This window comes from Canis lupus, chromosome 25 (genome assembly GCF_048164855.1).
Source record: "Canis lupus baileyi chromosome 25, mCanLup2.hap1, whole genome shotgun sequence".
Classification (NCBI taxonomy): domain Eukaryota; kingdom Metazoa; phylum Chordata; class Mammalia; order Carnivora; family Canidae; genus Canis; species Canis lupus.
In genome coordinates, this window is record NC_132862.1 from 42,536,910 (window position 1) to 42,560,625 (window position 23,716).

Here is a 23,716-nt window from a genome sequence, read left to right on the forward strand (position 1 = left end):
GAGGAGGTTGGGGCCTCCTGGCACACTCAAGTTATAGACCGAGTTTCCGAGCCTGAGTTAGGCTTCCCAAAAGCTGCCAGTTTGATGCCAAGCGTTTGTTTTATTAAGCAAATACCTTGTCTCTCTGAGCCTCCTTATCTGTAAAATGAGGATTAAAATGGAGGGAGCCAGGGTGGCTCAGTTGGTTAAGTGTCTGCCTTAGGCCAAGTCATGATTTTGAGGTCCTAGGATGGAGCCTCACGTCAGGCTTACTGCTTATCCAGGAGTCTGCTTCTCCCTCTTCCTCTCCCTCTGCCCCCCAACTCTTGCCCACTCTTTGTCTCTCAAATAAGTACAATCTTTAAAAAAAATAAAAATAAAATGAGGCAGTGTCTGGAAAGGGCTCTGTCCACCTGCGCATACATCAATAGCAGGTGGACAGGTCTCTGTGGCAGGTACTTGGGCTTTTGTTCCCATTCACATACGAGTTTCACAAATGTGCATGCTTCATTCCCCACTTTTCTCCAGTACCCTCAGTAATAGAGACTTAATTCATGCATCAAGTCAACAAATGGAATCTACTATATGCCATGAGCCAGGCTGCATTCTGTCCTGGATGTAGAGGCAAATTTTCGTAGACGCTGCTCTGCCGTGAAGAGTTCGCTCTAGTTTAGGGAGACATGGCACGTATGTAAACATTGGTGATCCGGTGTGAAAAAATTGACGGGAGGCTGGTGTGGGAATCCAGAGGACAGCGGATCCTGCCCAGGCAGGGGCAGGGGCTGAGGCCAGCAGGGCTGGCGGGGAGGCACAAGAGCAACGGGGGAAAGCTTTGCAGGGGACACGCCTTGGTGCTGGGCTCTGGAGGATGGGAAGAAACTGGAGACTGGAGACGGAAGCAGCCTGGGGTCTGAGGCTGAGGTTCCCTCCACTTCACTCTATTTCCTAATGGTATAATTCAGAGATGCATAGGGCCTGTGCCATTCCCACAGTGTGACTCCAAGGCTCTGGGGCATGCCACCCCAGGGCTGGGCTCTGGGAGCAGCAGGGGCATACCACCCAGGCCAGGCACAATTCCCAGCACTTTAGATATATCGGCTCATGGAGCCTTCACCATAACCCTTAAGGTAGATCCCATTAGTATCCTAATTTACAGGTAAGGAAACTGAGGCTCAGGCAGGCCAGACTGTTAACTGGAAGGTGGCAAAACCAGACTTTGGATTCTGGACTTCCCGTTCCCTGTGTCGGCGCCTGGTACAGATATTGATTCTGCCCCTGCTGTGTGCTAAGCATCGCACTAGCGTGACGTGGGTTATTTTGTTTGATCTCCATGCTAACCCTATGACGTAGTTTCCTTTATGACCCTCCCCGCTCACAGCTGAGAAATCTGGGGCTGAAGAAGTTCAGATAATCTGCCCGAGATCCCCCAGCCATCCTGGTGGGAAGGTAGGGCTGAGTGCACATCTCCCCAATCCCCAGATCTGCTTGCTGTCCATGGAATCACTCCTGTGGTTTAAGCGGCCTTGATAAATTCCTCCCTAGAGTATGTGGCTTCTTCACTGCCCCATGCAGGTATACTCCAAGGACCGGAGGACCTCGGGTCAATGTTGCTTCCACTCCTTACCAGCTATGTGGCCTCGGAGAAACTGGGTCATGTCTCTGTTCCTCATCTGCAAAGGGGGATGATAACTAGATCTAACTCACAAGGTGGTACAAAGGTTAAAAGATGTGTAAGAAAATGCTGTATAAATATGAAGTGCTGTAGTGAAAGGAAGAGAAAGCAGCACTGTGTGCCAACCACTGTGGCAAATGTGATAAGGAATGCACTAAGCAACACAAGCAAAAATAAACAAGTGGAATCACATCAGACTGAAAAGCTTCTGCAGAGCAAAGGAAACACCAACAGAGTGAAAAGGCAGCCTAAGGAATGGAGGAAAACACTTGCCAATCATGTCTGATGAGGGTTTAATATCCAAAATTTATAAGGAATTCGTAGAACTCAATAGCAAAAAAACCCCCAAACATCTGGTTTAAAAATGAGCAGGGGTGCCTGGGGGCTCAGTCGGTTAAGTGTCTGACTCTTGATTTCAGCTCAGGTTAGGATTTCAGGGTTGTGAGATCGAGCCCCGTGTCTGGCTCCATGCTTAGCAGGGAGTCTGCTTGAGGTTCTCTCTCTCCCTCTGCCCCTTCCCTGTGTGTATGTACTCATTCTCTCTCCCAAATGAATAAATATATCTTAAAAAAATTTTTTTTAAATGAGCAAAGGATTTGAATGAACATTTTCCAAACAAGATATGAATAGCCAACAGGTACATTAAAAAGGTGCTTGACATCACTAATCATCAGAGAAATGGCTATCAAACTTCCAGTGGGTTGTCACCTCACACCTTTTAGGACAGCTATCATCAAAGAGACAAGAAATAACAAGTGTTAGTAAGGATGAGGACAGAAAGGAAACTTATGTGTACTCATGGTGGGGATGTAAAATGGTGCAGCCACTCTGGAAAACAGCATTTCCTCAAAACAGTAGAGATACAACTACCATATGATCCAGCAATCTCACTTCTGGGTATTTATTGGAAGGAAATGAAAACAGAATCTGAAAGAAGTATCCACACCCCCATGTTCACTGCAGCATTATTTATAGTGACCAAGACATGGAAACAACGTTTAAGTGTCCACCAACAAGTGAATGAGTAAAGGAAGTGTGCTATATGCATCCACGGGAATATTCTTCAGCCGTGAGAAAGAAGGGAATCTTGCTATTTATGATGGATCTTGAGGGCATTATGCTGAGTGTAGTAAGCCAGAGAGAGAAAGACAAATCTTGCATGATCTCACTTACACATGGGATCTTAAAAACACATACACACACAAAGTCAAATTCAGAGTAGCAAAGTGGTTGCCAAGGACTAGGGGCTGGGGGAAACAGGGAGAGTTTGGCAAAAGGGCACATGCTTTCAGCTGCAAGATGAAAGAAAGCCTGGGGACCTAATGTAAAACATGATGACTCTAGTTGATAATGCTGAATTGTATAATTGAATAACAGCCAAAAAGGCATGTGCCAGACCCAGGCGGACTCTGCCCTCAGTTTAGGGAACGACGACAGGCCAGCCCAAGGTAAGGCCCTGTGCATGTGCCTAGGGAGACAGACACACACAGGACCTGGAGTTTGCCATTTGATTGGGATATATAACAACTGATTCAAGAATGGAGTGCCTACCACTTATTATATACTGCCGTGGGCTCTGGGCTAAATTCCTAAAGTACTTTTTCTCGTTGAATTCTTTCCACTATGCAATGAGGTACTGCTATTATCATGCCCATTTGAGTGATAAAGGAAGATGTTCAGAGTGGTTAAGAAACTTCCCCAAAGTCACAAAGCTAGTGAATGGAAAAGGCGTCATGTACATCCAAGTCATCCTGATTCTAAGTCAAGGTCTTTCCCCTGGGCCTGCCACTTCCGTGAAATGAAATCACGTTTTCAGAAGGGCACAGTGGTGGTCGGAAGGGCACAGTGGTGGTCAGGGGTATGGGCTGGAGGTGGAGCTGCAGTCGGGAGGCCACTACAGTAACAACTAGCACCCCAGGGCTGCCTGTGCTCTGCTTTGTCTCCTGAGAACCTTCATTACCAGTTACCTCTTACAACACTCAAAGCAGCGCCATGACATAGTGGATTTCACAGATGAGGGAACGGGCTTAGAGAGCTCTCGAGTGACTTGCCCCAACCACACAACCAGATGCCTCTCTAGACTTTGCACCCAGGCCTCCTGTTTGGTCAACTGTACACCTCAGGCTCTCCATGGCAGTAAAATCACTAGGAGGCTGGGATCGGGCCTGGATTCACGTTCTACCTCAGCCTCTTCCTAGTAGCGTGACTTTGACCATGTTACTAAATTTCTCTACTCATCTGTAAAATGAAATAGTAATATCTACTGCTTCAGTCTGTTGTGTGTGTGTGTGTGTGTGTTTTAAAGAAAATCTAACCCTTCTTATTTCTTTTTTTAAGGATTTTATTTATTCCTTTGACAGAGAGAGAGCACAGCAGGGGAACAGCAGGCAGAGGGAGAGGGAGAAGCAGGCTCCTGGCTGAGCAGGGAGCCTGATGCGGGGCTTGATGCCAGGACCCTGGGATTATGACCTGAGCTGAAGACAGACGCTTAACTGACTGAGCCACCCGGCGCCCCCTCTCCAATCTATCGTTTTATGGTTATTGTACATCAAGTTCCTAGTAGGCAATAAGTGCTCAAAAAGTAAATGAACAAGCAAGCAGTTAGGGAATGTTACTGACTTCTGAGTTCTGTGGAGGGTGGTGAGGAGGAGAGATGACCCTTTCTGTGAGGAAGAGTATGCTTTGATGCCTTTTTGAGGAAACATGAGAAAGGAGATGGGATCCACTGTTTCTAGTCTGAATTGAGGGGGAAACTTGCAAAATCTGCATATAACTAAGTACAAGCCGCTTCCTTTCTCTGCCCCTGGCTGCTGGAACATCTGCAAGCACTTGCTTTATTAAGATCTTTCCAAAGCTTCCCATGGAAGACTGCAGTGGCAGATTGCATCAATGAGCAAAGAATATCTACCCCCTTCCTCCACTGCCCCCATGCCTGGAGGAGGGGGTGGGGGCTTGGGCAAGAGGAAGTCACAATGGCAATCTAGCTGGTCCCTGCTTGCAATAGCGCTGCAGTTGCTGAGTGCCCCAGTCAAGGACTAATAATACCAATAATAGTCATTATAAGATTTTGCATCTGTGCAGGGTTTATTATGTTTCTCCCAAGGCAGTTTCACATTCAAAGTCTTATTGAACCCCTACAATTCAGTGATGTAAACAGGGGAGGAATAAGAACCTCATTTACCATGACTTGACCTTCCTGAGGGCCAGTGATAGTGGAGGAGGAGTTGGGTCTCCATCTCCAGCTCAGCGCCATTCCCACTGCACTTTCCAGGGGCTCTCAGCCCTAGGCCCAGCTCCAAAATTTCCCCCATTCAGCCATCCCCACCCCCAATTTTCTCATTGTCCTAATTTCTGGCCCCTGGACTCCTTTGGCTCAGTCATGAGCCATCTGGTCTCTGAAAATCCAATCTAGCCGTTGAAGGGAAGGAAGAATCTGGTATTTTTATCCACTGCTTGGAGGGGGGTTAATAATTAGGTGATCTGGAACCAATGGGAGCAGGGAAGTTAGAAAAGAAATTATTCTAAAGCCTCTTGATGAGAAATGAGAAGGGAGAGAAAAATACTTTGGTATTTAAAAAATCAGCCGTAATAAGGTACAATTGCATCAATGAAGTTCACCCATTTTAAATGGGAGTTTAAAGAAATGTCTACAGTTCTGAAACCATTATCTCAATCAAGTTATAGAACATTTCCATCACCCCAGAGGACCCCTTGTTCCTTTTTGCAGTTCAATATCTCCCCTCCCGTATCACTGAGACTGATCTGGTGTCACTATTGTTTTACCTTTTCTAGAAAGTCATACAAATGGAATCATACTAGTGTGTAGACTTTTGTGTCTAGCCTCCTTCGTTTAGTGTGGTGCTCTTTTGAAACAAGTTTTGAAGGAAAGCCTGTTCCTTTTCATTGCTGAATAGTACTCCATTACATAGACATACCACATTTGTTTATCCATTTACCAGTTCATGGACATTTAGGTTGTTGCTGGTTTTTTTTTTATATGGATCTTTGTTTTATTGATAGTAACTGTCTCTACATACATTTAGAACACGTGGATCATATGTGATATATGTGCAGGATATATCATTTACTTAATTTACAGACTATGCTTGGTGAGCATATGTACTTGTGCCCCTCCTTGTTTTAACTGTGGGCCAGCTCCACCTCATTGCTACTCCTCTGTCCAGGGTGCAGATGCTCACAAAGTTTAGTCATATAAACTCATGAAATGATATTCAAAGCAAAATGTTGTATTTAACTTTATTTATTGTGTTTTATTGTGGTAAGAACACTTAAGATGATATCTACTCTCTTCAATTTTTAAGTGTATAATATAGGCTTGTTAACTACAGGCAGGCACAGTGTTGTACAGCAGTTCTCTAGAATTTATTCATAATGATAATTGAAACTTTGTGCCCATTATTTAGAAATCTGCCATTTCCCCTTCCTCCCTCAGCCTCTGGTAACCACCATTTTCCTCTTTGATTTTATGAGTTTGACTATTTTAAGATACTTCATGTAAGTCGGATCATGTAGTATGTGTCCTTCCATGACTAGCTTATTTTACTGAAGGTAATGTCTTCAAGGTTCATCAGTGTGGTCACCTATCACAGGATTTCCTTCTTTTATTTTTTATTTTCTTTTATTTTTTAAAAGATTTTATTTATTTATTCATGACAGACACACAGAGAGAGAGAGGCAAAGACACAGGCAGAGGGAGAAGCAGGCTCCATGCAGGGAGCCCGATGTGGGACTCGATCCCAGGTCTCCAGGATCACGCCCTGGGCTGAAGGCAGCGCTAAACCGCTGAGCCACCTGGGCTGCCCGATTTCCTTCTTTTAAAAGCCTGAATAGTATTTCATTGTATGTATATACCACATTTTCTTTATCCACTTATCCATTGATGGACATTCAGATTGTTTATGAATTTTGACTATTGTGAATAGCATTGCACTGAATGTTGGGGTGCTAATATCTCTTCAAGATCCTAATTTCAGTTCTTGTGGATAAATAACCAGAAGTGGGATTTTGGGATCATATGGTAGTTCTATTTTTAATTTTTTGAGAAATCTCCATACAGTTTTCCATAGCAACATTTTGCATTCCCACCAACGGTGTACAAAGATTCCAACTTCTCCACATCCTCTTCATCACTTGTCACATACATATATACATATGTTTTGATAACAGCCATCATAACGGGTGTGAGGTGATATCTCGTTGTGGTTTTGATTTGTATTTCCCTGATGATGAGTGACATTGAATATTTCTTCATATACCTATTGGCCCTTCATTTGTCTTCTTTGGAGGAATATTTTATTTAAGTCTCTAGCTCATTTTTAATGGAGTTATTAGCTTTTTTGCTCTTGAGTTGTAGGAGTTTCTTATACATTTTGGAAATTAATTGCTTATTTGATATATGGTTTGCAGATAATTTCTCCCATTCTATATGTTGCATTTTCACTCTGTGGTTTTCTTTGCTCTGTAGGAACTTTCTGGTTTAATGTAGTCCCACTTGTCTATTTTTGTTTTTGTTGCCTGTTATTTCTTTCTTTCTTTTTTTTTTTTAAATTTTTATTTATGATAGTCACAGAGAGAGAGAGAGAGAGAGAGAGAGAGAGGCAGAGACACAAGCAGAGGGAGAAGCAGGCTCCATGCACCGGGAGCCTGACGTGGGATTCGATCCCGGGTCTCCAGGATCATGCCCTGGGCCAAAGGCAGGCGCTAAACCGCTGCGCCACCCAGGGATCCATCTTTCTTTCTTTCTTTCTTTCTTTCTTTCTTTCTTTCTTTCTTTCTTTCTTTCTTTCTTTTCTTTTCTTTTCTTTCTTTTCTTTTTTTAGATTTTATTTATTCATGAGAGACACACAGAGAGAGAGAGAGGCAGAGACACAGGCAGAGGGAGAAGCAGGCTCCATGCAGGGAGCCTGATGTGGGACTCAATCCCAGGATCCTGGGATCACACCCTGAACCAACCAGACGCTCAACCGCTGAGCCACTCAGGCATCCCTGTTTCCTGTAGTTTCCATGTCATATCCATGAAATCATTGCTGAGACCAATGTCATGAAGCTTTCTCCCTGTGTTTTTCTCTTCTAGTTTTATAGTCTCGGGTCTGTGTTTAGTCTATCATCCATTTTGAGCTGCTTCTGTATACAGTTAGATATAAATCCAAATTCATAATTTTGCACGTGGATATCCACTTCACAATACCATTTGTTGAGACTATCATTTCCCCACTGTGCATTCTGGGCACCTTTGTCAAAGATTAATTGAATGTATATGTGTAGAATTCCCTGTTTTTTACTGCTGTGAACATTTGCTGCTCTGAATAGTTTTTTGTCAATTTATGTTTTTATTCATGTTGGGTAAATACCTAGGAATGCAATGACAATGAGTGTCTGTTTAACTTTATAAGAAACTGCCAGATTGCTTTCTGAAGTGTTGTACAATTTTACATTTCTTCCAGAAGTATGTAAGAGTTCAAGGTGCTCCACACCCTTTTCAACCCTTAGTATTGTCAGACTTTTAAATTTTACTAATTCTAGTGGGTGTCTAATGGTATCTCATTGTGGTTTTAATGTGTTTTTCCCTAATAACTTATCACATCATTAGTAGATTTTCTCTGGTGAAATATCTGTTTCAAATCTTTTGTATATTTTTCCATGAAGTTGTTTGTCTTTTTATTATTAAGTTGTAAGGATTATTCATTTTTAAATAGTATCTTTCAAAGAGAATATTTATTTTGATGAAGTCTAATTTATTAATTTTTTTCGATTATCCATGCTTTTTGTGTCCTACCTAGAAAATCTCTGCATCCTCTAAGTCACACATTTTCTCCTATGTTTTCTTTGAGAAGTTTTTAATTGTACCTGCTATTTTAAGTCTATATTCCATTTTGTATTAATTTATATATAAATATGGCCCAGGGTATGAAGTCTATTTTATTTTTGCATATGGATATTCCAGTGTTTCAGCACCATTTGTTAAAAAAATTATCATTCCCCATTGAATTACCTTGGTATTTTTACCATGAATCAATTAATATGAATTAATACATGTTTGAGTCTATTTCTAGCCTCTTTATTTCGTTCAATCCATCCATATGTCTGTGCTTCTGCCAATACCAAATTGTCTTAATTTTGGTAGCTTTATTTTAAGTCTTGAAAGCACAACTAGTTCTTGTTTCTTTTTTTTTTTTTCCCAAGATTTTATTTATTTATTCATGAGAGACACACAGAGGGAAGCAGAAACATAGGCAGAGGGAGAAGCAGGCTTCCCACAGAGAGCCCAGTGTGGGACTCAATCCCAGGACCCCAGGATCACAACCTGAGCCAAAGGCAGACGCTCAACCACTGAGCCACTCAGGTGCCTCTTGTTCTAGTTTTTCAAAGTTGTTTTGGCTATTCAGCCTCTCCCACTCTCCCAGGAATAGGAGTGACCTCTGAGAAAAGGAGTGACATTTTCCTCCTATTCATCATGTTTATTTTAGATAGAGAAGTCTTCCTGGAAGAGGTAAGAAAATTAAGAGAAATATGAAAAAACTAATAATAATGGAGCCTGGTCTTCAGACTCTACCAGCCCTAGTGATGGTGGTCCTAGGAGGGGTGGGGATCAGGGAGGTAACAGGAAACGATTCTATGATTTCTCCCTTTTTTTGGAGCTCAAAGAAGCTCCTTTATGGAGGTCCCCTGGCTGTTTTCTTCCAAGGACTGGTGGTTAAATCTTCTGTCTTCAACTTGAAAGGAGAGAAGGGGGTTCCTCATTCAAAGCTGCCCCTTGGGATCCTGGTTTTGCCTCTTTGATTCTCCTGTTGGGAGTCCCCCTTCTTCCTTCTGCCAGTTTCATTTGCTGTATACACCATCAGTTCCTCCAAACTACTTGACTATTTTTATGGCCATACAGTGAAATCCTGAGTCTCAAACCAAATACAGATGTGGGGAGTTATAGGTGCATAGCCTCCCAGAATTTTGAGAGCCTGGCCCTGGCTAAAGCTTTAGTTAGCTCCTGCCAGCACTTGCCATTTCCTTCCCCTCCCAGCCCCCTGGCCCCTTGGTCCCTGTTCTCCCCTGATAGCACCACCACTCTCTCCCAGCTTCCTTCCTAGTTCTTCCAGGAACAGGGTCCTTTTCTGGCTCTTCCTGAGGCTCTCCTCTTCCTTCAGATCCATGATGCCTTCTTTGAAGACCCTGAACCCCTTGTCTTGCTTGGATGATGGCCTGAAGTTCCTTAAGCCAGCTGCTCCTCACTCTACAACTCTCATTCCTGAGACTTCCAAGCTCCTTCCCAGCCCAGTCTCATGGCATGACCAGGGATGAGACACACACCAAAATTCTCATTCTGGGTCTGGACCACCCCATATTGCCACATCCTCACACAATTCAGCTACTCCCTGATATTTATCAGCTTGGGGTGCTTGGTATCACTAAAGCCAGGAAGGGCTGAATTCTGCCTAAAGTGATGGGCCATGGAATTAAAAATATAAGAAATAAGCTTTTGGCATGGATATGATAGCTGATTCTTGCTGTATCAAGAGGACATTCTCTGCCTTCTGATTCTCATAAAATGTAGCACTGGTTGACTTCAGGGAACAGGAAATGGTGGCAGCAGAAGAAAATTCTTCCTTTTCTTCTGTCATTTGAGCTGATGAAATGAAAGGGCTAGGTCAGATGAGTGAATGAATGAATGTTCAGTTGTAAGCCTTTACAGGTATTCGATGTTGTATTTGATTCCCTAAAAGCAGATGCAGGCATTGCTACTGTCCTAGTTCTACTGGTGAGAAAACAGGCTTCAAGAGGTTTTGGACTGGAATGAACTCACATGAGGGCCACAGCCCATTTGTGGAGAGCTGACAACACTGGCATAGACCCCAAAACCTTATGTGGAGTGGTGTGGGGGCAAGGCCTCAATCAGGCATCCTGAGGGGAGAAAGCCTTATTCTGGGTTCCGTGGACAGAAGCCAGTGGTGCCTACGCCTCCGCCTCACACCTGGACAAGCTATGATGGGACATGCTGGCAACAGCCTTGGGTTGGTGCTATCCCAGGGACCCTGTCTTGTCCCTCCCAGGCTCCCACTCCCCTTTGCAGCCTCCGGTGCCCACTGGCCCATCTGCTGTGGTGGCAGAGCTCCAAGAGAAAGAGGGAAGAGAAGAAAGCAGAGAGAGAGAGAAAGGACTATGACCTGTGGGCTAGGGATTCAGGAAGCAGTTCAAGGCAGTGTCAGTACAAGCCTTGGACTTGGACAGGGAAGAATGAACTTGGCGATGATCCCTCTGCCCACATTCTCATTACAGCTTCCTTTTTCAGCTTCAATCAAACAGGAACCTCTCCTTTGCCAATTTGGATGTTCTCTTAGCTGGTGGGCTCCCTGAGGCAGGGACTACATGTGATGCTTCTTTGCACACTCATGCATTGAGCACCAGCAGTGTACCAGACACTGGGTTATGTGCTGGGTACTCCCAGTCCAGGGCTTGGTGGCTGGACACATGAATGCCCACTGGCCAAAAATCTTATGAAGTAGAGTAATGGGCATGATCCTTGAAACTAGCCTGCCTGGGGTTTAGGCTCTCCTACTAACCAGCTGTATGACCATGGGCAAGTCATTTATCTGCTCTGAGTCTTGGTTTTCTCAATTGTAAAAGAGAAGGTGATGACACATCCCATAAAGAGTTGTTGGAAGGTATGAGGCATATGTCAAATGCATGACACTTCATCAGTGTTCCATAAACTGACTATGCCTCAGTTTCCTCATCTGTAGAATTGATGAGGAAGTTTTGTTCAATGGTGTTTTGTGAGAATTAATAACACATGGGAAGTGTTAGCATAGTCTTGCCACATAGTAAACATTATAAAGTACTAAAATCAATGATTAGTATTTTGCTGCCCCAATTTTATTATCTATCTATCTATCTATCTATCTATCTATCTATCTATCTACCATCTACTAAACGCTAGTCCTTATTTGTGTATTACTAGTTTTTCCACAACTATCTTCTTTCTGCTCTAGGATTCCATCCAGGGTACCACATGACAATTTGTTGTGTCTTCTTAGTTTTCTCTGGTCGTGACAGTTTCTGTCTCTTTTTGGTTCTCAGGACCTTGACAGTTTTGAGGAGTACTGGTCAGATAGTTTGTAGAATGTCCTCAATTTGCGTGTGTCTGTTGTTTTTCTTATGGTTAGCCTGGGGTTATAGCTTTGGGGGAAGAATACCACAGAGGTGAAGTGCTCTTCTTGTCACACCCCCAATTTTATTTTTAATGGAAATGAATTCTTTGGATCCCTTTGTTTGGGTTCTCCTTTGGATTGAAGGGAAGGAAGTCTAGGAGGGTCAAAGCAATGTTCAGCCAACTTAAGCTAAGACCGTGGGGTCTTGGACCATGACCTTAGGCAGGGAGGGTGGCCAGGCTGGTCAGAGGTGGATAGAGCAGAACTTATAATTCAGCATGAACTAAATCCCAAGAGAAGGCAGGAAGGGAGTTTCTAATGGGGAGCCCCTGGCCCAGGTTTAGGAGGCCCATGGGATAGGAGGTGGATAGAGGAGAAATAGGAGAAGGGCTAAAGGCAAACTTCCCCTCTCAGCTGGACTGTTCTGAGGGACCTCCTCAGCAGGAACCCTAAAAGAGACAGCAAGCCCCAAAAGCACTGCCATCCCAAGCCCAAGGTAGGGAAGGACCTGGGGACATCCAGGATTATATCACCCAGTGCACATGCCAACGAAGCTGAATCTGGGGGATTGGGAGGACCGTCTGGAGCCACCCGAGTGCCTGACCAGAGAAGCAGCTCCCAGTTCTGAGAGGAGGCCTCTGAGAAATGGAGGCAGAATCAGAACAGAGCCCCCAGGCACCTGGCTTGTGGCTGTATCCCAGTGAGCTCTCCTTCCTGAAATGCTAGAGCCATGGGTAGTGAACAAGCTCTGCCTCTTTGCCTAGGATCTTGGGGAGCTTTTGTTTGAATTCTGAGCCTATTCTGGGACATAGGTACTTCTGGTGGCAGGAACTGGGGGGGGGGGTAGATTTTCTGTCTCCTGCATACCTGGGTCTACCTGTCCCTCCACTGTTCGGGCTCTGAGCCAATCTGGTTCCTGTCCTGTCTTCCTCCTTCCCCTTCTCCTTAGGCTGGGCAGTCCTATAACGAGACATTTGGGATCCAGGCAATTCTCTAAAGGCTCTGATTTGCCCCAGGAACCCCAGGGCTGGAATAAGGGAGGTGAGGGGAGCTGGAAAAGTGAACTTCGGACTTTGGTCAGGGAACTACTGTAGACAAATTACTTCCCCACTCTGAGCCCAGTTTTCTAATGTGTGAAATGAGGGATTAGATTCAATTATTTTCCTTACTGCCCTTTTGCAAAACTATATTAGTTGCATTGTCAGTCTATAATCTATATATAATCCATAATCATAACTTACTAAATTAACAAAAACCCAAGATAAAAATTGTCTGTAATCTACCCTGAAATCATATTAATATTTGTGTTGGTTCCTGATACTTCTTAGTCCTTGTTCAGGTACATATTCAATTTTAATATATTTACAATAATATCATAAGTAGGAATTTATATTGAACAACTTCAGCTAACATTATACCGAGCATATTTTTTCCTTTTCTTTTTTTTTTTCCTCCTTTGTCTCTACTCTTTTCTTGCTGAGGTAGCTAATATGAACCACTTACTTATATATGCACTCATGTAAAAATACAGTACATTGTACAGAATGTGTATTTAGGGGAGAGGAGTCATTATTTTACAAATCTATATACATTTCTCTGCTGCTTGCTTTTCTCGTTTAGCCAAGAGATATCACACATAATTCCACTTGGAGATATAGCGCATAACTCTATGGTGTGGATGAAGCTATCCCAATGTATTCAATCAGTCCCTGATTGATGGAGACCATGGTTATTTCCAGCTGTTTTGTTTCCCTCACTAAAAACGATGTTGCCATGACATTTTGTACAAATACCTTTATGAATAGGTTACTTGCATCCCTAAGGTATAGAATTCCAGAGGTGGGACTGCCAGGTCAGAAGACATGTGTTCTTTTTAATCTCCTAAAACAGCTGTAAAAATTCACAGCCACACAGGTAGTAGATCAAGGCACTTCTTTGCCCACATTCTCACCAGCACTTGTAGTTAATTGTCTTTCTAATGGATGAGAAAAGGCATCTTTGTGTTGCTTCAATTTGCACTTCCCTATTTACTAGGAAGGTAGAGCATCTTTCCATTTATTTGTTAGCCCTTTGGATTTCCTCTTCGGTCAATCGGATTTCATTTCCTTTGCTCATTTTTTTCTACTGGGTCTGTCTTCACGTTATACATTTGTGGGATCTCAATGTAGGATATGAACTTGCCTTCTGTCATATGCATTGCAAATATATTTTCCCACTCAATCATTTGTCGTTTGACTTATTAGAGTATCTTTTTCCATACAAGATGTTTTCATTTTATGTAGTCAGATATATTTCTTTTTCCTAATGGCCTTACAATTTTCTGTTTTGTCTTCAAAGTCTCCCCAACACCTAAGCTGTCTTCCTAGGTTTCCTTGTAAGTTTTCCCTTCTTTTACTTTTTCCTACTGAAACATGAAATTTTTCTGGAATTATTTTTGTCAAATTAAGGTAGGCTCCATCGTTATTTTCTTCCATGAGAAGAACCAAACTCAGCAGCTTCTAATCTATGTTCTTATAATCCTGGGGCGCTCAAGAGACGCCAGGAGGTGGCTACCAAAATTGAGGCTGGCAGGTCAGGGAGGTGGCAGAGACTTCCCACTTCCTGACCATAGAGCTATCCCACTTTGGTTGTTTTATACAATGAGCTCCCAGTAAAGACTGGGTTTGGACACAGTTCTGAGGCCAAAGGAGGTCTAAAAAACCTCTTTCATGCAATCTTTGGGAGCCCTTCCAGGTCTAACATCTTCTGACTCCATGATGGTGAGTGCTTGCTAAGAGAGAGAAGACAACATGTCAGCATAACTTTATATAAAAGTAATTTTAATATTAAATCGCAAGATGGCTCAAAGTAGATATTAGAATTGCAGAGTTTTGGAGATAGAAGGCACCTTGGAAATCATCTAGTCTAATGACTCTCAATTATTGCTACCATTCAAATCACCTGGGAGCTTATAAAATTCCTGGTGTCCCTGACTGGGGCCAGACCAAGTGAATCAGTCCCTGGGTGGAGGTAGGGCCGAGGCACTGATGGTTTAAAAAGTCTCCTGGTGATTCTAATGAGCAACTAGGGTTGAAGACCACTTCTCTAGTTCAACTCCCTTATTTCATTAGCAAATAAATTGAGACCCAGGAAAGATGAACTGAGGTATCACACAGCTGGGTAGCTCTAGAGTTGGCACTAGAACCTATATCTCCACCTCTGGGGTGGCTTTTTCATTTGCATCAAACAAATCCCTCATCAAGCACGTGCCTTGGATCTTCACCTGGCAACACTAAAATCTCTGTATGAGTGCTTTGTATCTTTGCATATGATCAGCTTAAACACATTCACTGCATACAGTTCTGTGCATCATAGATGAATAGACCTAGTTTAGCCTTGCTGGACCATAGTGGGGAACAGGGTTGAAAACAACTATAATGATGAAAGATAGAGCCGAATTAATGGGACATCCTATGCAGAGGAACCTGCTGCAGGGCTGGAGGCTGAGAAGGAGGAAGAGCTGCTGGTGGGAGGTCCAGGGGCTGCAAGCAGGAGGCGCCGTTTGAATAGGCACTGTCTACTGTCTGGTTGAGAAAACCCTTGATGACAGAAACTCGGTGCTGCATTGCCTTCCCAAGAGCAGTGCGTGCTTACTCTGTGGTAACACAGGGTCAAGGGGTCTGGAGGAGGAAAGCCTTGGTACCAGCTGGGTCCAGTCTGTCGAGGCCACCTCTGACCTTCTCCCTCTGCTCTGCCCTCAGGAATGAGACCGTGCTGCACCAGTTCTGCTGCCCAGCCGCCGACGCTGAACAGAAGCCCGCCTGCTCTGACTCGGTCTCACAAAGGTGGGGATGAACTGGTGGCTGTCCTCCCTTCCCTACCCCCACTGTCCTTCCCCCAGAGCAAAGCACATTACACAGCACCTCTTCCTCTGAGTTCTGTGCTCCTGTTTCTCTGTTTTTACCTCCTTCCTCCTGCTTCCATTTCTCTTTCCTTCCTCTGGACCCCAGATGAACCATTCCCAACTCTTGAGGTCATTATACCCTTTTGTTTAAATTTCAAACTAGGCTCCTTCCCCCTAAACGACCTACATAAAATGTCGTCTTTTTATTTTTATTTATTTATTTTTTAAAGATTTTATTTATTCATGAGAGAGATAGAGAGAGAGAGAGAGGCAGAGACACAGGCAGAGGGAGAAGCAGGCTCCAGGCAAGGAGCCTGACATGGGACTCGATCCCAGGACTCAGGATTACACCCTGGGCCGAAGGCAGGCGCCAAACCGCTGAGCCACCCAGGGATCCCCAAATGTCGTCTTTTTAAACATCATCAAGAGAAAATAATTATTAATTTGTATTTTACATAAATATTTATATATTTATAAATTATATATATGTGTATATATATACAGTCCTAGGTTATATATATATATATAGTCTGGAACTCAAGAGGTGCTCAACCAATGGTAGTGCCTATTCTTTCTATTATAGCAAAGATTTACAGTTTTCTTTCTTTCTCCTTCCATAAAGGAGCCAAGATGACTGGGTTTAGTTTTCAGGATTTCGAAACTTGACTGAGATAGCTGTCAACCTGGGAAGTAAGGGGGAGTGTTGGGTCAAGAGTCAGTGTCACTGTCCCGGGTTTTCTTCATCTTGTTTGTGTTAGTCATGGTCCCTCTTTAATTAATTAAAAAAATTAATTAATTAATTTTTTACTAGGGAAATATCAGATCATCTAATAGTCATTGATGACATCTTAAGTAATAAAATTAAATATATATATGTATATGTATTATGTACATATATATATTTTTGTGATTGAACAGGCATAGCATGGCAATGTAATGAGACAGAAAATATGAGTTTTACAGTATATATTTGGGGTCTTTCCAATATTGTCAATAATATAGCAGCCTTCAGTGGGAAATAGTCATAGTCATCAAAAAATCTATTTGCTTAGCCTCTAAATGTACTATAAATTTTTCATTTTACCGTGGAGTACATCCACATTCATCTAAGTTTATGTGCATCATTGTCATCACATTTGCAAAGCCTGCGCGGAAAGGGCAGTGAGTCATCAAGCGCTGTGCGGACAGACGCATGAGCATAGCAGGGCAGCTCTGCGCGGCCAGCTTCCTATGCTCTGACCTTTCTTCTCCCCTTGTCAGCTCCCAGCTATTTGCTCTGGATGGGTTACATCTTGGGACTGACACCTGACAGCAACCTGAGCAGGTGCTCAGAGGGTGCCTTGCCCCTTTACTCTTTCTTTATATTCCTTAAACTCAAGACTTTCCTGGGATGTGAGTGTTTAATACTTCTGTTCAGGGCCAGTCACTTCCTCAGTGAGAGCAGGAGAAAAGAGAGCCAGTCTGAACAGCTGAAGTCACTGTCCCTCTGTCCGCCCACCTATTTTAATCATTCTTCTTCTCAGGCTCTCCTCTTTCTTCTGTCCTTCCAGCTCTTCTCTTCCTCTCCCACACCCAATTCCACTCCTCTCGCTAGTTTTGATCCCAGATCCCTGCACTGTCAGCCCCGGTCCTTTATTACACTTTCTTCTCTTTTTACCACTTTTTCTGTCTCACTTCTGCGTGTCTCTTCTTTTCTTTACTTGTTTCTGACTTGACTGGGAGTCAAGATACTCAGATTCTGGCCAGAAATTTGCCCCAGTTTGTCTCTGGTTGTTGGGACAAATTTGGGCAAGTTGCTTAGCTCCCTCTGGGCCTGTTTCCCCATCTGTAGGATCAAGGGTGGGGAGTCTATCTGGAAAGTAACGTTGACATATAATCTCATTGAGTCTTTCAGTTGTTCAGTGAGGTTGGACCAGGGAGGTTTTCTTATCCCTGTCTCACATGAGAGCAGACGGAGATTCAGAGCTCAACGACCTTGCCCGCAATCACACAGCCAGAAAGTAAGTACTGGTGCCCAGACTTGCCCTGAGGGCAGGTAGACTGCTACTGCTCAGTCATCAGGACTCAATGATTCCATTATCTTTTTTCCTTTGTTCCTTGGAAAGTAACTAGGTGGTAATTGGAGATGGTGGCTTTTGATATAAAACCACCCCTAAAGTCGTTAGTACTCTTTTTCCCTTAAAGGGAAGTCAGGGTCAGCGGGGAGGCAGGCAGGACTCAGAAGGGAACTAGGCCAGAGGCTAAAACCAGTGACATGCCATAGGGATTCTTCAGTCCAGGGCTGAGGGGGGCTGACCAGGATGGAGGATGGAAGGCAAAGGGAAGGATCAAGCACTGTGCTGATCCCCCAGGTGGTCTGGGGACCATGTTCTGTGTTTGGGGACAGAAGCTTGGGTAAGGCCACTTGGATTCTGGGGGAAATCCCCATCTAGTGGGGCACTGTAATGCCCCCGAATTGAAAATGGCTCGCCTGGAAAACTGGAAGGAGAAAGAAATGGGAGAATGAGATAGGAGGAGAGGAAAAGAAAGAGGACAGAGAGTGGAGTGACATCCAGGTGATCTCTGAGGAAAGGGACCAAGGGCCTTGACTCCTTCCCATGAACTGTCACTGTTCAGACACACAGTGGAGTCTTCTTAAAAATGTCCTCCCTGGTGAGGCAGGAAAAAGAGAAAAAAGCTGCCTGCCTAGGTGACCTCCCACCCATCCATCCAGCTCAATTCAGTGAATGTTTAATTACTACCACCCAAGCACCAGGCATAGGTGAGGACAGATACCAGGGTGTCCTCAAGCTCAGTCCTGGCAGAGTGCCAGCAACAGGAGTCCTCCCTAGCGTTTCCCATGGCCATCCTGTCTCTTGCTCTCATCCTTCCCATTCCTCCACCTGCCCACACTCCTCTGCCTGCTGGGTCCACCCTGCAGCCCTGGATTCTGGTGGGAAGGGGTGGGAGGAGCTGGTGTGCCCTGTGGGAGAGGGGAGGCCGAGGACGGGGTGGAGGCACTCTGGAAGGGAGGGTGGGAGACCATTCGGTGGTGGAGGGCCCGTGAGCACTACCAACCGCCGCCCTCCCCTCTGCGCAGGGCAGGGGGACTTGTCCCCAGTTGGTCCAGACCTTCAGCTGCTGTCCGCCTCTGCTCCCAGTTATTCCAAATTGTCCTGTTTGGTTTGTAGTTTCCTAGAGCATATTTCTATCTGTTCATGTGTCTGTCTGTGTCTCTGATGTCAGTTTCTCGGCTTCTCTGGGAGGAAGCCTTCTGGATGTCTTCTGAGAGTCTAACTGTGTGTGTCTGTCAGTCTATCTGTTCTCGGCTTCGTGGGGGACATTCCATCCTGAGAAAGTTTTCTTCCATTAGACCCCAACATCCCCACTACCAGGCCTTTCCTGACCCCTTCATAGCCCCTTATCCCTCTTCTTTAACCAGATCTCCTGCCTCCCGAGTGTAGCCCAGACCTCCCTGTAAATTGCTCTGTGAGAATGTGCCAAGGTCAGAGACTGGGCTGCGGGCTAGTGCAGGGTGAGTGGGCCACGGTGCAAGATCTGGGGCTGGGCTGCAGGGCTCTGAGACAAGCCAGGCTCCGGTCAGTCCACTTCCCACTCGGCCGCCTTGGAGTTCTCTGAGGATAAGCCCATTGGTCTCTATGAGAGCCCCTAACAAGAAGGTCTAACCCACTCAATGAGGTCTCAGGGTCCCTGGGAACTTTGGTGTGTGAACTCAGAGCTGGCTGTCTTACATCCTTCCTGTGCACCCAGGCTGAAGCCAGGGGTGACCAAGGTCAGCCTGAGTTTGAGGTGTCCGACCTCAGGCTGTGGGGCTGAGTAAGAATCCCTTCCTTGAGCTGCTGGACTCTTCCCCTAGGGGCGGCATGGTAACTGGTCTCTGTGAGTGGATCAACCACAGCCCCATCAGTCAGTGATGTGGAGAGGAGCTGCCACAGCCTGGGGCAAACCTTCAGCCCAGGAGAGAGATTGGGGACGGGGCAGGAGAAATCCTTAACCCTCCGGAAGAGGCAGCCAAGCTCCAGCCCTGGAGGAGGGGGTGGGGGTTGCTGGGACAACCTGCCCAGCCACCAATAGAGCAGCGTTTGGGGAATGGGGTTGGGAGAAACTCTATCTTGGGACCTGGAGCCTGCCAGGGAGTGATGGTCCTGAAAGTGGGAAGACCCAAGTGAAGCAAGCTGGGTATCTGTAAGAAAGGAGGCCAAGGGCTGGACCACCCAAGAATGGTGCCTAGGCTTTCAAGCCCCTAGGCAAAGTGCCTAGGCTTACCAGGGTAATTAAGCCCTCAGGTGAGAGCTGGGCGGGGGGGGGGGGGGGGGGGGCGGGTGGAGCCCAGAGCAGCCAGCCAGGGGCAGCAAGTGCGTGCCAGGCTCTTTCTTCCCCCTTCCCTACCTCCTCCTGCTGCTAGATAATGACAGGGCTTTATTCTAGGGAACTGAATAGGCTAGTAATTGCAGTCCTACTTTCAATTCCGTGGCTCTCCCTCCCTCTCAGGCTCTCAGTGACACTCGGAACAATGACCCTGGAGCTGGCCAGCCACCTCCCAGCATCCAGCAGAATGGCAGCCCATTTGTCTCTGTGGGTGGCAATGGGGCCAAGTTGAGGAAGATTGGCTTCTATTAGAGTAATGAGAGGAGGCTCGTATTTGGTCCTTCCTCCTCACCTACCCCACCCTTACTCCAGGATGGAAGATACACTAATATTTCTTGAACATAATATTTATTGAACATGCCAGCGATGTTGCACTAAGCACTCTCAATATTTTATCTCAATTCTGCGAGATAGTAAGGAATCTGGGATGGAGAGAAGTCTCTCTTTTTTTTTTTTTTAAGATTTTATTTATTTATGAGAGAGAGAGAGAGAGAGAGGCACAGACACAGGCAGAGGGAGAAGCAGGCTCCATGAAGGGAGCCCAACATGGGACTCGATCCCGAGTCTCCAGGATCAGGTCCTGGGCTGAAGGCGGCGCTAAACCGCTGAGCCACCTGGGCTGCCCAGAAGTCCTGTTTCTTGATAGAGAGATGGCGCTAATCAGTTCTGGAGGTGGAAGGTGAGCTCAGTTCTAATTCCAAAATGCAACCTCTTTCCACTGAGCTGCTGCTAGGATTTTTTTTTCTTTCCTTTTCTTTCTTAAAGAGCACAGGAGAAATCCTTGTAGGCATTTCTTTTGATCTTAAATAACATCTATTTTCTGTGATTGTAAGTTATACTTGCTAGTTGTTGGAAATACGGAAAATGCAGAAATATAAAGCAGAAAATAATTCAATCCAGTTATATACAATTAACCACTGTCAATATATTAGGGTGCAACCTTCCAGGGTGTTATTTTTCCAGGCCCTGGATTTTGCATTTTCCCCCATTAAAAACAAAAAGAGAAAAGATTTTGTAGCCTGCACTTCGCACTCAGTAAGCTGCGCGGTCTAGGAGAGCCTCCGGCCCACAGCAGCCCCTCCCGTGCCCCCACCCCTCTGGGCGCCGCCTGCACCTGCGCCTGCGCCTGCGCCTGCACCTGCGCCTGCACCTGCGCCTGCACCTGCACCTGCAGCAGGCCCCCCGCCCCCCGCCCCCCGGCCCCCGGCCCTGGGAGCTGCCCTGGAGGAAGGGACTTCCTTCGGAGGCTGCGGGCGGGAGCGCCCTGCGTCAGCACCGCCGGCGCCGCGGTCGGGCCCGGGGCGAGATCAATGGACCAGCCAGTGTTTACTCAGCGATTACGGAGCAATTAAATTCTCAGTCGATGCTGTTCAGTCTTGGAACAGCTGGGCTGGGGAGCCTGGGCGTCACGTGCCAGGGAGGGGCGGGGCTGGTCCTGGGCCGCCCCCGCCGGGCAGCGCCGGGAAGACCCCCTCCAAGGCCCGGGGGTGGGGCGGCGGGGTCGCCGCGGTCTCGGCCTCCCCTGCGCGCCCCGGGACGGCAGCCGGAGGCAGGCGAGGCCGAGGGAAAGTTGTCTGGTCTCTCCCGCGGCCCCTGGTTAGTTCCCAAAGACCTTGGCGAGGATCGGGATCATGCGACCAGATGCGGTGTGACAGGTTCCCCGATGCATCTGCCGGCTGCGGGCCCGGTGGGATTCCCGGCGGTGGTGGCCCTCGGCCTGGGGGCCACACAGCCCGCCCCGCGGAAGTGCCGAGGGGAGGCGGAGGGGCCGGAGCCGAGGGGCTGCCCCTTCTTACCTGGGCTTCGCTCCCCAGCGCCCTGAGGATTTCTGTGTAGTTCCAGCAGGATCCACCTTGGCTGGGCTCTGTACCTGAGGATAACCACAGGGAAAATGGCAGAAGGATAATTCAGTCCTGGAGCTAGGGAAATGTGTCCTCTGATGAACCCTACGGCCGGTCTCCTCTCCTGTCCATGCTTTTGCCCCATCTTCCCCACCAGAGGCACAAAAGATAAAACAGATGTCAGAATCCTTTGACAGCTGGGTCAGGAATGTCCTCCCCCACCCCTAATTCCCAAGCATCCAGAGACTATTAGAAAAGCTTGGTCTTGTCATAATTTTCAGCTTTCTGTTCAGAGGGTTTGCCTCAGCAGCCGCGTGAAGCTTGGGTTTGGCGTCAAGTATTTCTCGGGGCCAATTTCCTTATGTACCTTCCCCTCTCAGTCACTCTGTAAGGCCAGTCTCTCCATGGGATGGAGGGTGTAGCCTGGTTTGCAGATCAAGGACCTTGATCTCGTGCCCCTCCACCCTACAGATGAGGCTGTTTGAGCATTCCAGGCAGCAGCAGGTAAACACATCAGAGCCACCAAACTGAAAAAGGAAAGGACCCAAAGAGTATTTGGGGGGGGGTGCAGAAGAGCTTTAGGCTTTATTATCTAAAGAAATAAACATAACTAAAGATAATACTCCCAGAACAACAAAATGAAAGCTACCATTAAGAAATGCTTAACTATCTCTGTTTAGTGGGTATTCATTAATGCAGAATTTTGTCCAACTTGGGGAAACAGATTCTTTTTTCATTTACCAGAAACTTCTTGTTTGAGTCTTTTGGATATTCTTTTTTCATTCCCAGAAAGAATGCCCTCTCCTTGCAGCCCTAAGCGATTTTTCTAACGTCACCATCTAAGAGATGGTGGTTACATGGATGCTTTTGGTTTGGTTTGGTTTTCTCCTCTGAAAGTAATATTTACCCATTCATTTATCTTTCAACCAATAACATGACCATAAAAATAATTTATAATTTCAATAAGTGTTTCTGCTTCTATGACAAGAAGGGTTTTAAGTCTGTTTCATCAAACCAAAAGACAGGCAATCATCTTACTCTGCAGCAAGAGTTATTTGATCAGATCTGACATTCTTGACGACATTAATGCCTTTGACAGAGGCCTTGGAATGGCTTGAGAAAGGAGAATTTAGAGATTTCTTTTGTGATGATGAAAAAAAAACAAAAAACAAAAAACAGGAAGGACAGCTGTCTGTGAAGGAAGACTGGCATATGTTGCTGTCTTCAACACAGAGAAGTGCCAGAAGGATCAAAATGAAAGGCAGTGTTGCTTTTGAACCACAGGATGTCCGGCTGGGGGAGGCCTCGGGGATGCATCACCCATTATCACACAGATAGGAGATGCGGGAGGGTGCTTTGCCCAAGGTCTCCCAGCTGGTGAAGTGTAGAACAGGGTCTACACTACAGGGTCTACAGGGCTCAGTCTTCCTGAAGAGCTGGTGCTTTCCACCCCCAGACTTCTCTATGCCTCAATTTCCTTAGCTACCTCATGAGAGGGTGAATGTTATCCCCAATAAGGCCCAGGCAACAGTGATCCCATAAGAAGACAGTGCGGTGGTTGGAGGGCCGGCATACCTGCGGAGCACCTGGCAGGTGGTGGTGGGGGGGGAGGGTTTTGACAAATCCAAACAAAGGACAAGTGGCACAGTGGGGACAGCAGACCAAGAAGCAAATGGGAACAGCAACATCCGGACTAGCGCGAGCATATGTAACACATGAGAAGCGTTGGGTGGGCCGGCGCCTGGGTTCTGTCTTTCTCCGTTCTACTTATCATTTTTTTTTAAGATTTTATTTATTTATTAATGAGAAACAG

At 45.8% G+C, this 23,716-nt stretch overlaps 1 protein-coding gene across 6 annotated transcripts in view; it reads left to right on the forward strand.

Annotated features, from left to right (window-relative positions):
* IQSEC3 (IQ motif and Sec7 domain ArfGEF 3) overlaps window positions 1–23,716 on the forward strand; it is a 110,806-nt gene that overhangs the window by 19,453 nt on the left and 67,637 nt on the right. For all 6 annotated transcript variants that reach the window (XR_012017836.1, XR_012017835.1, XM_072799355.1 and 3 more), the window contains exon 2: window positions 15,552–15,635. Coding sequence is in view for 4 of the 6 variants with exons in the window: in XM_072799355.1 (XP_072655456.1) it covers window positions 15,552–15,635 (84 nt within the window). In the remaining 2 variants the exon portion in view is untranslated. The remainder of the gene's footprint in view (window positions 1–15,551; window positions 15,636–23,716) is intronic.